The sequence below is a fragment of the Coenobita brevimanus genome, chromosome 21 (assembly GCF_032717465.1).
Source record: "Coenobita brevimanus isolate Jiangsu-jjx chromosome 21, ASM3271746v2, whole genome shotgun sequence".
In the NCBI taxonomy this organism is placed as follows: Eukaryota; Metazoa; Arthropoda; class Malacostraca; order Decapoda; family Coenobitidae; genus Coenobita; species Coenobita brevimanus.
The window spans coordinates 1,405,711-1,422,516 of record NC_136974.1 but is presented as its reverse complement, the minus strand read 5'-3'; the positions used below and the strand labels follow the sequence as shown (position 1 = coordinate 1,422,516).

Genomic DNA, 16,806 nt, shown 5'->3' with positions numbered 1-16,806 from the left:
CCAGCGCACCCAGTACTTTCCAAGGCAACGGCGACTACGTAGTGACACATAGCCTACCACAAAGAGGAAAGCACGCCATTCCCGCGCCTGGAAGCTGAACGAAACTTTCTTTTAAAATCGTCGGTGGAAGGAGGAGGAGTCGGCGGTGAGGGTCGAGAAGGGAATGAGTCACTCTGAATGGAGGGATTATTTAGTAAGCCTGGGATAACCTGCTTCAGCCTGAAATTACGTTAAACGGAAGGATAGAGAAAGATATATAAAGTCTGAGGTGCCAACATAACAGACTTACATGTTTGTGGAGTTTGATCATTTTAACATCCACTGAACCACTGGGGCATGATTTACTATTATTATTATTATTATTATTATTATTATTATTACTACTACTACTACTACTATTACTATTATTATTATTATCATCATCATTATTATTATTATTACTACTACTACTATTACTATTATTATTATTATTATTACTATTATATCCAGGGTATTCCAAGTCCCATATGCCGCCTCAATCACCTCATCCACCTACTGACCTGCCGCTATCAGGTCAACCCCTTGAATGAGGTCGACTTGTTTTCAGAGACGCAGAGTTAGTTCATGTTTTCTCCACGTTTTTTTTTTTTTTTTCGAGTTACGCTTTTTCGAACTGGAGGGTAAGATACAGCCTTCGTAAACCCCTTGAATACGAGAGGGGGTTTCTTGAGCTGAATGAAATCGTCTAGAGGCAACAAGATGAGAGAGAGAGAGAGAGAGAGAGAGAGAGAGAGAGAGAGAGAGAGACTTTGCCATTCGAAATAGAAAAATACGTATCTAGGCGAATACTTGAATGTACTGGAAGGTACCGGTATTAAAGTCCCATATTCTAGCTTCCTAACACCTCTTCCTGAGCGATTTATTTTTGGATAAGGCTGGGTAATATCCTTTTGTATGTTATTTATGCAGAGTATGACGATATTGGACTTACATAACGCAGACGAGTACAGTAAGGTGTAATAAACCAAATAAATCGCTTAGTAAAAGGTGTTAAGGAGATGACGGCTTAGTTGGCTGAGAAGATATTTATGTATTAAAATGAGAAGGAAAAGGAAGCAGAATTTTTGGAAATAATTAAACAACTAAAAATTAATGTTAGGAAAGCTTCGTGCGTTCCTTTATTATTATTATTATTATTATTATTATTATTACTACTACTACTACTACTACTACTACTACTACTATAATTATTATTATTATTGTTACTATTATTTTTTTATTATTATTATTAATATTATTATTATTATTATTATTATTTTTATTATTATTATTGTATTACTTTAAGCTATTACTTATTTCATTTCGGAACGAGACGAATGTTAGAGAATTATCGTCATTTTTGAAGTAACATTTTGATGATGTTAATAATGCTCTAACGGGTATTATTATTTTTTTTTACAAAAATTTTTCGACTAAGATGAAAGCCACAAAATATACTACTGTGTCACACCTTTTTCGATAGGCTAAAGAAGTGTTCGAAAACCATTCTATTTTTTTTATATATATTTATTTTTGGTATAATGTAAGAAAGTTGCTATTTTTTTACAAGTCATATTTCGAAACTAATTTACGAAGAGCCCTAGAATGTTTAGAAACCTTTGTACCGTATTTTGATAGCTATGGACCTTATATATATTTTTTTTTCAGTTAGAATATTACCATGCCCTTTTTTACTCAAACCTGGCTCCTTGTCCGCCATCATCTCTCCTTTCCCTCCTTCCCTCTTCCACTCCAAGTCCTCTTTCATCTTTGCTATCTTTCCCTCTTCCTTATCCCCTTAGTGGCTTTGGGAATTACCTAACACCTCTTCCTTAGCGATTTATTTTGCACATTACACATCAGTATCCTCTTGTTAGCGTTCCAAATATCGATAACAAAATGATTTAAAAAAATGCAAGAGACTTATAAGGCGAAATACGCAAAATAAATCGCTACGGGAGGGGTGTTACGAAGCAAATATGGCACCTTGATGTATGACCCTATACACAGCGACTGACCATAAATATAACGTAATAAATAGCTATGACGTAGTAAATATTGTCATGTGTAGATTACGTTGTGTGTGTGTGTGTGTGTGTGTGTGTGTGTGTATAAAACCATAAATATAACGCAGTAAATATAACATAGTAAATACTGTTGTGTGTAGATTACGTTTGTGTGTGTGTGTGTGTGTATAAAAATGTACATAGCAGCTACCGTACATTGCCAGCACGCGTACACATATTACAAGATAAGAAATATATACATAGATATTAATAAGGAAATTCCCAGCTTCTCTTCTAGCAAAGTTCGGTATGCTAACTCTTATGCAAGAAAGTTAATATAATTTTTCTTTAATAATTTTAAGGCTGATAATTATGACGCAAAAATATTTCTCTAATAAATATAAGAGTAATGACTATGACACATTATTATTATTATTATTATTATTATTATTATTATTTGTTTTTATTATTATTATTATTACAGTATTATTATTGTTGTTATTATTAGTATTATTATTATTATTATTATGACTAACTATTTTTTCTTTAATGTACTGTAAGACTGGTACTGTGACACAAGATATTTTTTCTGTTTAAATATAAGACTGGCTGGAGAAGAATGACCAAAAAATATCCATACACAACCACCTAAAGCCTAATGGTAAATACAACTTAGCGTTATATTTGCAACTATAATATAAACAGCTGAATTATACGTACCCTAACAAATTATACCGTAGCGACTATCAGAAAAGAAAGAAAGAAAGAAAGAAACGAATATTGGATATCCACACCTCTACGTAGCACAGATGATATTATGACTCTGAAGGAATATATATCACTACTGGAAAATTATAGACACTCTCTGTATTGTGTTATCTGGTCATTCTTATCTTTGCCACCTGTTGTACGTGCAAATGCTCGCCAATGTCTCAGAGTTCTATAAATATATATATTTTATGTGTGTAAATGTAATTATAGATACGGTATACAGAGTTTTATTTTACCGCATGCTCTTCACAGGTAAAGAGATAGACTGCATCGAAGCCTGTGTGACATTCTGAATCTGTCTTTCCCTCTGTTACCTTCGTCTATCTATCCCTCTGTCTATTACCGTACCTTCTTAAGTCTTTCTATCCCTCTGTCTATTACCTTCCTAAGTCTATCTATCCCTTTGTCTATTACCTTCTTATGTCTATCTATCCCTCTGTCTATTACCTTCTTATGTCTATCTATCCCTCTGTCTATTACCTTCTTATGTCTATCTATCCCTCTGTCTATTACCTTCTTATGTCTATCTATCCCTCTATCCATTACCTTAAGTCTATCTATCCCTCTGTCTATTACCTTCTTATGTCTATCTATCCCTCTCTCTATTACCTTCTTATGCCTCTCTTTCTCCCTGCCTATGACACTCGATCTTGTAAACGATCTCAAAACGAACGGATATTCTCTCTCTCTCTCTCTCTCTCTCCCTCTCCTCATTATTAAAATTATCACCATTCATTGCGTGGAACATAAAAAAATCTACACGGTTTTTATTCACTCAACTGCAAAGGGATACCTGTAACTACCTGTATCATTTCTCTGCAAAAATCATTCCCTATTTTTCACCATATTTAGCTAGTCTACCTTTTCCTTCATATTATTCTCACGTCTGCCATTCCCATCTTTTTTTTTCTTTTTTTAATGCACAAACAGCTATAACATTCATAGGCAGATTTTTTTTTTTTTTGTAATGTTAGTGAGTCGTTTAGTTCGTGGTTTAGTTTTAAGAATTTACTGGGGTTGCAGTCCCAAAATTCCTAGTCTCCTGTGCCATCATAAATAAAGTTATATGAGTTAGACAGGCGGTTGTTTTACTTGACATGCCGGTACCACTACTGATGTGCAGGAATCCAACTCTGATTTGCCTGCGTTTTTAATGTAATAAATCGAATATTTTAAAAAGTAAAACACTATAGGCTAGGTGACAGCCAATAATGAAGTGTCCAAATAGTAGTTCAAAAACAATAATGATAATGTATGTAACACAAATATTGTAATCCTGATAAAAGTAACATTACAGTAAACAATATAATCCTGTTAGCCTATAAAAATACTCAAAAGCAACAACTTGGCAACTGCAGTGTGGTTGTCATGACAACCACATCAACAACAAAATGGCGTGGTGAGCAAACTCGGTCTCGTGACAAATAATACAACCGAGAGGAGCACACTCATCACCTTACTGATTTAGTCGATCTTATACAACCTCTAGATCATTCACTGTCAGTGTGTTGGCAGACGCTAAATATCCTTCCTACTGGCATGGTGGAGGAGCTGAGAGTTTACTGTATTAGAGTTATCACGAAAAATGTAACAGGTAAGATCTATAGCTTAATAATATGTAGTACAAATTCACGTGGCTGTTCGATCAACAGAATTATATTATGGTTTGGTTGTTGGACTGATGTGTTGACTGTGAGGAGGGATAGGGTGTCGCGAGCCTCGAAGACGAAAAACGAGTAAGTCAGAATCCCCCTCTCCCCCGGGACAGGCGATCACACAAGGTACCGTAGCTAAACCTATTCATACGAATATACAGATAAACTCTGTATTATTTACTTACAATGTTTTCGTGCTCGTAATAGTCTGTATCTGGTGTAATATCCATCCACCATGCAGTCTACTACCGTCCTATCCCACCAGAAGCTTAGTAGCTACCCTGGGGCAATGCTCCCCTAGGCTGGTTAAACTGGTAAAAAATAACATCATCATCCTGCCCTTTCTAACTCGCAGGTAGGGTGAGGTGAGATCTAGAAAGCAAATAGGAAAACAAATATAATGAGACCACGCCTAATCAACAGGATGCCCAATGAAAGAAGCTACATTCTAATTCACCCATCGCTCAAGCCCCCGGGATCCTTGTTCCACCTCATAGGTACACCTTCCACACGTAGCTTCATAATTACACAGCTACTTGTCAGATTGTCATTTCGACGACTGTCAAAACAAAAAATGCAAAACCCTTTTCGTGAACTCTAAACAAAATTCGTCCAACCAACTCGATCCCTTACCAGTTCCCCAGCCTCATCAACCTCCTTAGCCTAACTCTGCTTCTCACACACTCAGAACAACATAGTAAAATAAGCACTATTAATATCATTAGGGAACGAGTGACCTAATTGAAATATATATACCGTACTGCAGAGAGAGAGAGAGAGAGAGAGAGAGAGAGACTAACGAGAATGCAGTTTTAAATCGAATCTAACCTAACCTAACCTACCAACCACTGCCAAACTTAATCTAACACCCTAACTCAACCTAACCAAACCTAGCCTAAGCTACCTAACCTAAACTAAGTTTACCTTATCTAAACTAACCTGACCTAATCCAGTTCAACCTACCTTAACCTAACCAAATTTAATGACCTAACCTGTGACCTGTGTAATCTCCTCCTCAGACTCAACGCCGCTATGGGAGCTGAACCCGCGTGACCTGGCTGAAGTGTGTGCTGACCTAACCCCTGACCTGCCCCTCAGCCTGGCCCTCTCCCTGCCCCTCACTGACCTCTACTGGCTGCGCCGCTCCAGGGCACACTACCCACCGCCACACGTCAAGCTCAGAGGTCAGTTTGGGGGGGCGGGGAGGCCAGCCTTACTGGAAGGGTTAATGAAGGCCAGATGTAAACCCCCTGCTCGAATACTCTCTACAAACCTGAACACAATCGTCTAAAGGTGGCAGGAACAATATATATATCATCATTTTGAAAGAGTTTAAAGCACGTGCAGGGAAGATCATCGGTGAACCGCTTGTGTCATACATATATAGAGCAATTAATACATTAATGTGGGTGTATTTATTAATTATTCTAAGCTTAAACTATGTGTGAAACTTTGAGTATACGTTTGTCTTTACTCATACAGCCACCAAACGCGCCAAGGTTAAACTACAGAGAATAACAGAGTGAAAAATACAAGCAAAAGATCGTAAAAACTTGTTGAGATTCTTTATAACTATCGTCCCCCATGAGGAGTGCAGGTCTCATCTATCCCAGAGCCCGGATTCACAAAAGGACTTAAGATTACTTCCCTCTCGTACCTCATTCAGATTTTGATTGGCAGGAAGAACAAGATATATGGGAAATTTCTCGACTCTCCTCGCCATGTCCTTCCTAATAAATAAATAAAATAGATAAATAAAATAAATAAAGGCTACATCTTTCCCTCCCAGCTCGAAAGGTCTCCACAGAAAACCTGCATAAAATCATCTATGGGTAGCACTGACAATTATAAGGCGTCATCATGGTGAAGTGGCTAACCCTCTCAAGGTGGGGATAACTCTGGGGCTGTACTCCATTAAACCAGCGCCAGACGATTTTATTATTCATCTGGAAGGGTGGGTTATAGGAGCCCGAGTGTTGATATTTACCCTGGTTTGGTTGTGAGGGGTTTGGTGGCTGCGTCCATGAGCTATTTTAAAAGATATGGGTTCTCTCTCTCTCTCTCTCTCTCTCTCTCCACCTACCTACCTACCAACCAACTATAACTAACTAACCAACCTACCTACCTACCAACCTCTACCTACCTACCAACCAAACTGCTAACTAACCGATCTACCTACCTACCAACCAACTGACCAACCAATTTACCTACCTACCTGCCTACCTATCGACCTTCCTATCCACCTACCCACCTATTAATCTAGCCATCAATCTATCTATCTATCTATCTATTTTCAGAACGTCAGGAAAGGGCTCGTCAGATTGGAGGAGGGAGGAGGGAGAGAGTGGCCCCCCCTCTCACTCCCAGGGTGGGGTCTGGGGTAGGGGGCGGGGGAGGGGGAGGGAAGAAGCCACCCGCATCCCGCCCCACGCCCACCCACACAACACCCGCCCACAAACTACCGCCCATCACCGTGAGTTGGGCTATACTGTATTTTTGGGCTATAGGACGAAGATTTCTTTTCTGTTATGTTTTGTAGTCTATATTACTCGGTATATTATTACATTTCCTACAGAATTACACTCTCTCTCTCTATCTATCTATCTATTTATCTCTATCTCTCCCGTAAGTTAGTTATATATTGTCTGTCTACTTTATCAGATCAGTTAGTGTTTTAATCGATCAGTTCTCTCTCTCTCTCTCTCTCTCTCTCTCTCTCTCTCTTTCCAGGCCGTGCGGGGTGAGGCAGGGGGGTGGAAGAGAGCCTACCTCCAGACCCACCTCTCCAGGGCCCTCTCCACCTCCACACAGGGAGGCAGGGAGGGGTGGAGGAAACTAGTCCCCCTCCTCCAGGGCTACGGGGGGCTCCTCACCTCCCTCCACCTCCCCTCCCTCTCCCACCCTCCACAGCAAAGGTGGGTGAAGGGAGGGAAGATGGGGTGAGAAGGGAGGGAATGGGGGGACGATGGTGATGGAGGGGAGGGAAGGAGGGAAGATGAGGTAGGAGGGGAGGGAATTAAGAAGTGAAAAACGAACAGGAAGGGAGGGAAGGAGGGAAGATGGGGTAGGAAGAGCGGGGGAGAGGGAGGGAGGGGAGATGGAACAGGAAGAGAAGGAAAGGCACAGGAAGAGAAGGAATTGCTGTAGGTTATTATTCCTTCTCAAGTAACTAACCTTTGTATCCTGTAACGTTCTTTTTGCAATTTGTTCCAGCTGGTGCCAAGTGATTTATTGTTTAGTGAGGGACAAAGCCATGTACGGTTTTCTCGTGGGTTAAGTAAGCTCCCTAACATCTATTCCTAACCGACTGATTTTGTTTATCACACCTTGCCGCCCTCTTGTGATGCTCCTTAACACCTATTCCTAACCGATTTATTTTGTTTATCACACCTTACTGTCCTCTTGTGTTACTTAAATCATTCTACTATCACTATACTCTGCATAAATAACGTGCAAAACGATATTAACCAGCAGTATCCAAAAATAAATCGGTAAGGAAGAGGTGTTAGGGAGCTTCCTTAACAGACGAGAATACGAGCCAAAGATAGTTGTATTTTACCCCTCCAGTTCCAAATCTCTCTTAATAAAAAAAAAAAAAAAATAAGAATAATAATAAAACTGTATAAATCTTCTACATGCAAAAATATGAATGACTTCCTCGGGTTGGGAGGGTTAATCTTATCAAAACTTAACTATTAAAAACTAAAGATTATTAACACTATAGACTATTTAAAACTATCAAACATGCCACTGTCAATCTCTGCATCTTCAGCGTCATTCCAGATCTTCGCTTTTTCATTTTTTCAGTCTTTTTTTTTTCATTTTCCCTTATTAATATTAAATGTTTCTTATGTATACTAAGACTTTTCTCTCTCTCTTTTCTCCCCCCCTCCCCAGGAAGAGTGAAGGAGGGGGCGCAGACCCAGCCACCTCCTACTCTGACCTAGCACAACTCCTCCCCTTCCTCCCAAACATCCAGGTCAGTCTCTCTCTCTCTCTCTCTCTCTCTCTCTTTCTCTCTCTCTGCTTCTTGAGACGACGAGTTATTAGTATGGTAGTCTCTTTCTTGTAATGCCTCTTGAGAAGTAACATTTTTTTTTTTCAGTTCAGTGTTTTAAATTACGAAGGAAATTTCACCCAAACCCAAAGTTACGGGTACACAAACTAAATACAGATTCCAAATATTTAGGTTACGGTACGGGTTCACATATATATAGGTTCACATGGGGTGTATATAAATGTTCACGATACTGTACGCTCCATTACCGGGATACCGAAATACTTTTGCAATCTAATCAGACATAACCTAACCCAGCAGACTACTTTCTGAGACTAGCTGGGCCGCCTAATGCCTGGCTAGTAGGTTACACAACACCTTACTCGCACTGAAAACATATATATATATATTTTTTTAATGGTTTGAGGTGAATGATGCCAAAGTTAGGACCGAAAGATGTAGCTGCCAGGATGAAACTTTTTTATTTTCGCGTGTACTGATAAACAAGTCTAACCTGGGGAAATCATTGGTAAAAATAATTCAATAAAACTTTACCACACGGGCGCGTCAATTTCACCTGTCTTCTTAATTTCTCAAGTTCTTACGGAAAGTAACTCTAGCACAATATCCAACGCAGATAACTGCTTGTTGATTCTAGACCACACAACGTATACTGTACTGAACAAACAAATTTTACATATTTTAAGTTATGTAAGGAAGCTACCTGGACGCCCACGGTAGCTTGTTTACTGACGACCTTGTCAACCTAACTGAGGGGCGTCTTCCCCTAATACCACTAAACCAAACACTGGAAGCCCCTAAAGGTTATCAGACCAGAAATTCTAACCTAACCTATCCTAATCCACTTCTGAAAGACCCATCTAAATAGGACATTTACAAGACCTGCCCCCGTGTGCTAAAGTTACAAAAATATGAATTATTCTCACTTGCCCTAACCTCCACGATACACTTATAAAACTTCTGCCAACTTACCAAACACTGGCAATAATTAGAGACTATTTTGTACAGTACACTTACCAACAGTGGAGAAGGTCCCGGGCAGACCAGACAGTTATCCAGGCATCTCCATTAACCTTGCGGGCTGTGACTCTCTCTTGGCTTCTGAACTGTATCTTTTATAAAATTTCCTTCACTATATTCACTGACTGTTCATTTTCTAGGCAGTTCCTTTACCGATTGTTTCTCTGGCATTCATTCTCACATTTATAACCCCTTATGCTGCACATTACCTCCGCTTTTCCGAACACTCCACACTGAAGATGTATTGTCGTATGTGTATTGTCATTTGCTTTTTTCAGTCATTCCATATTAAGTTTTGACTTTCTTTTCTATAATTATTCCTGGATACTTTACACAACTCAGCTACCTTGCTTGTGCTTTGATATTCACTGCCATTCTTTTCCGCTTCTCTAATGACCTTTACCTGGCCTTTCTTTCCTTCGTTCATATCCCCCTTTGTGTCATCCGCTGTTCTTCCATTCTTAAGCTAATCCCTAACCTTTCCAATGAGGCACTCTTCCTTTTGCACTTCTGATGATTCACTTCCAGTCTCCGTTCATTTTCATATTTTATCATTTATTCAACTGGTTTAGCATTTTGTAAAGTTCTCACTTATAAGAGATCTGTGGGTTTCTGTGGCAGCTCAAAGGCATAATGGGTATTTTTAAATTCTGAGGCAAAAAGGATGGTAAAGACGTTGATTTACATTAAGGCAAGTTTTCCCTACCGTTAAATCTTGACTTTATTCACCCAGCGCTGCACACTTTCATCACTCCATCTCGAAACACAAATTATATTAACACTGCAACAATCTTTCCACATCTTCTCACTGATTCCGACCGCATCCCAACCATGGCGTCTTTGCTTGTGCACGAAAACACACATTTAAGCGGCTCAGAGTTTGTTTCAGGGCCCAACACTGGGTCCAGAGATGCTTCCTAGATTGTGGATCATCACCAGCGTTATTTGGATACAGTTATTACTGCTAATATACCACAAAGTTTGAATTTTTGAACTCCGCGTACCACGTTACCGCACCCCACACCTTGTCGCCAAAACACTGTTCTTGTACCCTCCTCATTCTCGTACAGTTCGTACCATAGCCTTTTCTCAAGATCACATATTTAAGAGAGCCTAAATATGGATATTGCCACCGACAATTCACGAGCAATATTCTAAATATGTCCACAGTTGATATTATGGATAGATATCAACAGTCCACTATACCCTACAAACCCAAGATTATTTTAAACCGAATCTTGCAGTGATTTTCTTTTCGGGGCAAAGACGTTTTCGTTGGCGAATTATTTGTTCAAGGTATTTGTTTCTAAAACTATCAAATAATAATAAACTTAGTGTTTGTCGTTAAAGTCGCAAGGATCAGCAGTGGCTGGGGTGTCTGTATCAGAATATTGAGGAATTGCCATAGGAACCATATTAGTCTGAACTACCAAACCTGCTTGATTTGCATACTCGGATATTTCATTTGTCAGAGTACATTTCGTAACACCTTCCTTTGATTTTTTTTTTTTTTAAATGTAGTTTTCACTCTGAAACGCAATTTGTAGTTAAATTTTCGGCCTCTCTCTCTCTCTCTCTCTCTCTCTCTCTCTCTCTCTCCATAGCGATATATATTGCATATAAAACCCTGATATTCTCCAGTATGTTGCTTATATCGTTTTTATATTAACATAATTTACACCAGTAAACATACAAGAGGAAACTGAGGTGTAATATGCGGCATACATCGCAAAGAAATATGCGTCACGAAATCTGCAAAGCCACTACTAATACGAAACGTACTCTAACAACCAGACGATTTTCTTCATATTATTAGAACATTCTGGAGCCGAATCAGTTAATCCTGTGTTTACATTACATCCATGTGCCGAATGAGTTAATCCCGAGTTTCCATTTCGTCCTGGCGCCGAATGAATTAGTTCTGTGTTTACATTCCATCCTGAGGGGGAGTGAGTTACTATTGTTCTTTTACTTTATCATGCAGGAGTTGAGTGTGCGGTACCAGGACGTAAGTGAAGGTGGCGAGTGTCGAAGCGATGGCGGGGTGACACTGCACGAGGTGGCAGCCCTCGCATCGGCCATCACCACGGCAACACCAGCCCTGACTCGCCTCACGTTCGTTATCAGGCACACGTAAACTGTATTGTAGTGCATTCATTCTAACTATACTCTGCTCAGTTTAACTAGGCGTAAAAGTCCCTATTTTTAATCTTAATTTGGCCCATATTTTCGTAATTTTGTAGCTTATTACGCGCAGGAAAGTGTTAGTATAAGAAGCAGTAGGATTAGCACTGACACTTCTCACGTTCGTACACCACACAAACGTATATATTATTATAGTTCTTTCATACTAACTAGGCGGAGATTTCGTAATTTAGTAGCTTATTACACGTAACTCAATGGCAGAATAAGAAAGCACTAAAACTACAGCACTAACACCTCCCATGTTCATTTATCACACACACTCGCGTAAACAGTATTAGAGTTCTTTCACTACTGGATGGAAAACCCGCCACAGGCTCAAAGGCCTAAATTATGGAGATGAGCATCGTAGCTAAACGCCTCGTGGCATCTGCTCCCACCTTTCAATATAGGCTACCTTAACTTGGCCTAGAGTTCCCGTTTTGATTCTCTCTCTCTCTCTCTCTCTCTCTCTCTCTCTCTCTCTCTCTCTCTCTCTCTCTCTCTCTTCTCTGTTCCCTTCTTTCCCCTCCTTCACAACACACTAAGCCAATTAGAACCCTTTCCGCCCTTTACTCCTAGATACAGTCATGGTGGGAGATGAGATGGTTTACAGGTACAGGCTGGGATAAAAGTTCGCCATTTTCACCTCCTGTGTTTCTCACTTTCCTCTGCTGGCTATTATTACCAGGCTGAGGGAGGCTTGGTATGTTTTCCTGTCCATAAAGGATTTTTTTTTTCTTTTTACATGGGTTAGGAGGGATGAATGACGCCCATGCCCTAAGTGGGAAGGAGACGCAGGGGAATAGTAGATGAATTTGTCTCTACAGGTAGACAGCGTTTGTTTTAACATGATAAATATCTCAACCCCTTTCAGTTTAGTTTATGACCAGGTGTGGGTAGATTGGAGGGTCACTTTGACTAGCTGCCAAGGAGACTCATTCCTGCCTGAGAACTAAGGTAAATACAAGCTGACTACAGAAATATCCCTGTTCCCATTTCCGCTCAGTAAATGAGCAGATGTAGTCAGACTGGTGGGTCGCTTTGACTGGTAACCAAGGAGACTCATTCCTGCTTCAGAACTAAGACCCATCAAATTTCAAGCAACCACGACATAGTATTCAAGTTCTAGGAGTGGCCCAGTTCCGTCAGATGAAAACAAACCGATTACAGCGCTCTCCTGCAGGCTTCAGGAGAGCTGTGTTGACGATGAGCGTGTGGGTAAGCTGGTGGACGGTCTGCGTGGCCACCCAGCCCTCACCACCCTGGACCTCAGACACAACCAGCTCACCTCAGCAGCCGCCCACCACCTCAGCAACCTCATTACCTCAACCTCACTCACGCTGCTCAACCTCCAGCACAACAACATAGGTGACATCAACCCTTCAGTGCCCTCTCTCTCTCTCTCTCTCTCTCTCTCTCTCTCTCTCTCTCTCTCTCTCTCTCTCTCATCACCTCAACCTCACTCACGCTGCCCAACCTCCAGCACAGCAGCATAGGTGACATTAACCTTTCAGTGCCATGACTCTCTCTCTCTCTCTCTCTCTCTCTCTCTCACCCAATGTACTGAATGCCATCGGAATGTTGGGAGAGTTCTTGCCGTGCTATCTCTCATCTTCACCTCATAAATTAGATATCATAGTCCAAGTCTTCTCCAACAAACGGCTTCGAAAGGAACATTAAGACTTATTGTTTGAATTCCTTTGTACAGTCACCCTAAGTAGTGATGGCAGAATATTCTTAAATTTTCGGTTAATGATAATGCACGTATTCTTCCTTATATCAGGCAGTACAGTGACCAAAGCAATCTGAAACCCTGCCATCATTTCTTGCGGCGACTGTACATAATAACGTGAATGGTGGATGAAAAACCACGAGGTAGAGTCAGTATTTATTCCTGACAATACTGTGTTTCTTTGGGCCAGATTTTCGTCCACTCGCAGCTCATTTTTGGAACTACCTCAGTGGCCGAAAAAGACAGTGCTACGGCTCGACATTCTTTCCACGGCACTTCTTTACGACCAGCGTCATATTTTAGCGTTAATCTATTGTTACAACCTTGCATTCAAGACGGACAGATGACAATTTTAGGCCAAGTTAGAATGAAAGGTTTATAGTTTCGCTGATGAAGCTTTACAAAAAACTAGTCAGGAAAAAACTTTGACCCTACCTCGTGTATTCTTCATCCAGCTTCACCAACCTGTCACAGTGTCACAATAATATGTCGCGACATTCTACTACACTTAAATATCTGCCACGATCTGGGTTTTGAATCAGGCCACTACACGAACCACTGTGGCTTCCAGTTTAGAAGAGTACCATGGGATTGTATAACGGTACCGGAAATACTGAACACTTCACAAGGGTACAGAAGGGTATGACATGTTTCTGAAGGTGACTTTTTCTCTCTATTTCTTTCTGTTTATGTAAAATTAACCCCGTCAATCTGGTGACGTATTTCGTGTTTATATAAGATTTTTCGAACTGTGGAGTTTGAATGTAACCTCCATTAACCCCTTCACAACAAGACGTCTCTCAGAAATTGACTAAAATCGTGTGGTGGGAGAGAGAATGAAATTATACGTCCGTGGACTGGAGTTAATACTGTGTGTGTTGGGCAGGCCTGGAGGGTGCAGAGGTACTGGGTGCGGCACTGGCCAAGACCCCACCCCCCGCCCTGCAAGGCCTTCTCTTGGACTTAAACCCTCTTGGGGGGCGCGGGGGAGCGGCGGTCGTAGCTGGTGCGGGGGATGGGGGGCGTGTAAAGCTGTTGTCGACGGCGGGGTGTCGGCTGGATGACGCCTGCTGGGACGCCATTGCTGCGACACTCACAACACACACCTCACTGGCTTACCTCTGCCTCGCCGCTAATAAGTTCACGAAGGTTAGAATTTGAGGTACTTGTGTTGTAAGTTGCCGAGTGTGCTTACTTTCATGTTATTTATTTATTTATTTATTTTATTGATTTATCTTTATTTTTGTTTTGTTCTTTAAACCAATTTTTTATTTTCGTTTATTGCAGTTCATAATCCATTGCCACATAAGCATAAATAGGAATCATATTCAAACTATCAAATCTGACATCACTAAGAGCTGTAGGCGAACTGTGTCTATGTGTAGGGCAAGTTTGTGTAAGATTGGCTGTGATACTGTGTGACTGCCTATCAAATGGCTGAAGGATAGGCTCTTAGAACACCCAGTGGAGAAAACGTTCCATAATTAGGTAATACAAAACATAACTCCTAGTGTTCAGTGCAGTCCGATGGGCAAAGAGGCTGACACAGGGCCCTTTTTCTATGTAGCACTGCAGACTTCGTAATATATTGTTTCCTTAGCGATATTATTATGCCTGTCACACGTAAATATTCTCTGTTTTGTTACACATTTTTGGTATCGACAAAATTAATCTCAGTAACGTACAGGAACCATCCCAAGCTTCTTTACTCCTCTGGCAAGAGAGGAGTGGAGGACAAGACTAGAAAGGCCAGGGGAGGAAGTGTTAACGTCTCATCACACACACACACACACACACACACACACACACACACACACACACACACACACACACACACACGAACCGCCCAAATCCATTCCCCTGACCTTACCTTACTCTAGCCCTGTCTTTCACCTCCCTCTCGTCAGTGGGGTTAAATAGCTAGGAATTGCGACTGTACCAGAGGGAAATAAGAAGTTGGCCTTACTGCAGGACAAGTCGCGAAGGAAAAAGGGCCACGAAGTCTCCTGTGCCACCTAAAATACAGCCTATAGTGAGAAGCTTTAGAAACTGACTGTGACTGGGTAGAGATAAAGCATAATCGAAAAGCTGAGTGATCAAATCTGGTTGGAGTACAGTAAAAACTTTCAAATGAACTCCTATGCTCAGCCAGGAGTATTATGAACTATGGCCAGGGCAGGTTAGTCAAATTAATTCACATGTTTTAGCCGATCATGCAGTTTCACAAACAACTTAGGTCGCGTCCACATCAAATGGTTGCTGGCGCGGGTGGGGGTGGGGACGGAAGCTGTGTATCACTTATCCATGTATGTGGTCCCCGTTAGACGCGGGCGGGTGCGGACGAGAAGCTCTGTTGATTGCCATGATAGATAACTCCCGCCCGCGCCAGCAAGCATTTGGTGTGGACGAGACCTTAGTCAGTTTAAAATTTCCCCTTGGGTTAGGCAGCGATCACACAGGAGGTATTTTGGGGGCGAGGATGGGCTAGTGGGGGTAAACACTAAGGTTGGGTTTTTCTTTTCATTTCTCTCTCTCTCTCTCTCTCTCTCTCTCTCTCTCTCTCCAGGATCCACCACAAGAGGTAGTCAAGGCGGCCGAATCCAGCGGGGTGCGAATCCTCCTAAGCAACCTGGATGGCACCACTTACTTCCTGGGCAGCGTCGCTGGGGGCCGCCATCTTCCCCCGCCCTTCCTTTCTCTGGGGGAACGTCTGGCCAGCCCCCCCGTCCCCCCAGACCCCTTAGCCCCCCATTTGGACCCCTTACCTCCCCTGCATGGCCTCCTACTACGCCCTCAGGACTTCACCCTTGAGGAGGAGCTTCGAGGGATGTGCCTGTTTACCAAGAGCGGGAAAAATATTGTCTAGGATTGCAAGGTATATCAGCCCAAGACGAAGAAAAAGGAGGAGGAGGAGGAGCAAGAAGAAGAGAAGGAGGGTGAGGAGGAGGAGGAGGAGGAGAAAAAGAAGACGGTGATGGAGAAGAGAAAGAAGAAATGAAAACGAAAAGGAAACGACAGAAGAAGAACGCTTATTATTGTTACTTCAATCCCAGTCTCAGTTTTAAGGCAAACAACTTTAACTAATTCCTAAACTTGCCCTAAAATAACACACATTTAAATTTAAATCTTGTGTCCAACTGTAGTGCTGGATAAACGGATGTGGAGAAACAGATTATATCCACGGGTCTTACCGGCACGAAAATCAAACTCTGTCTGTCTGGGGGGGACGGGGAGCGGTCTGACCCCCTTCCAACCATATCCTTGGTCCCCCACTGCTTTTCCACCCGTTTGAAATTTTGTGGACCAGTGTCTACCTGAACTTTGGCCTATTCTATAAGTCTACAGCACAATGTTCGTTTTCAGAGACAGTGCCTACTAAGAACACAGAATAATGCATATGAT

At 41.4% G+C, this 16,806-nt stretch overlaps 1 protein-coding gene across 1 annotated transcript; it reads left to right on the top strand.

Moving 5' to 3' along the window:
- The first annotated feature begins 4,334 nt into the window (after positions 1-4,334).
- LOC145392051 (uncharacterized) lies at positions 4,335-16,270 on the top strand. Its single transcript, XM_080266508.1, has 8 exons — positions 4,335-4,389; positions 5,470-5,634; positions 5,933-5,949; positions 7,211-7,342; positions 11,473-11,621; positions 12,856-13,040; positions 14,291-14,553; positions 15,971-16,270. The coding sequence occupies exons 1-8, from the start codon at positions 4,335-4,337 to the stop codon at positions 16,268-16,270; spliced, it is 1,266 nt and encodes a 421-aa protein (XP_080122634.1).
- The last annotated feature ends 536 nt before the right edge of the window (positions 16,271-16,806 follow it).

Coding starts and splice junctions, on each gene's coding strand:
- LOC145392051 (XM_080266508.1), top strand. CDS start 4,335: ATGGTGGAGGAGCTGAGAGTTTACTGTATTAGAGTTATCACGAAAAAT. Junction 7,343..11,472: donor CCTCCCTCCACCTCCCCTCC/CTCTCCCACCCT, acceptor TTTATCATGCAG/GAGTTGAGTGTGCGGTACCA. Junction 11,622..12,855: donor ACGTTCGTTATCAGGCACAC/GTAAACTGTATT, acceptor GCTCTCCTGCAG/GCTTCAGGAGAGCTGTGTTG.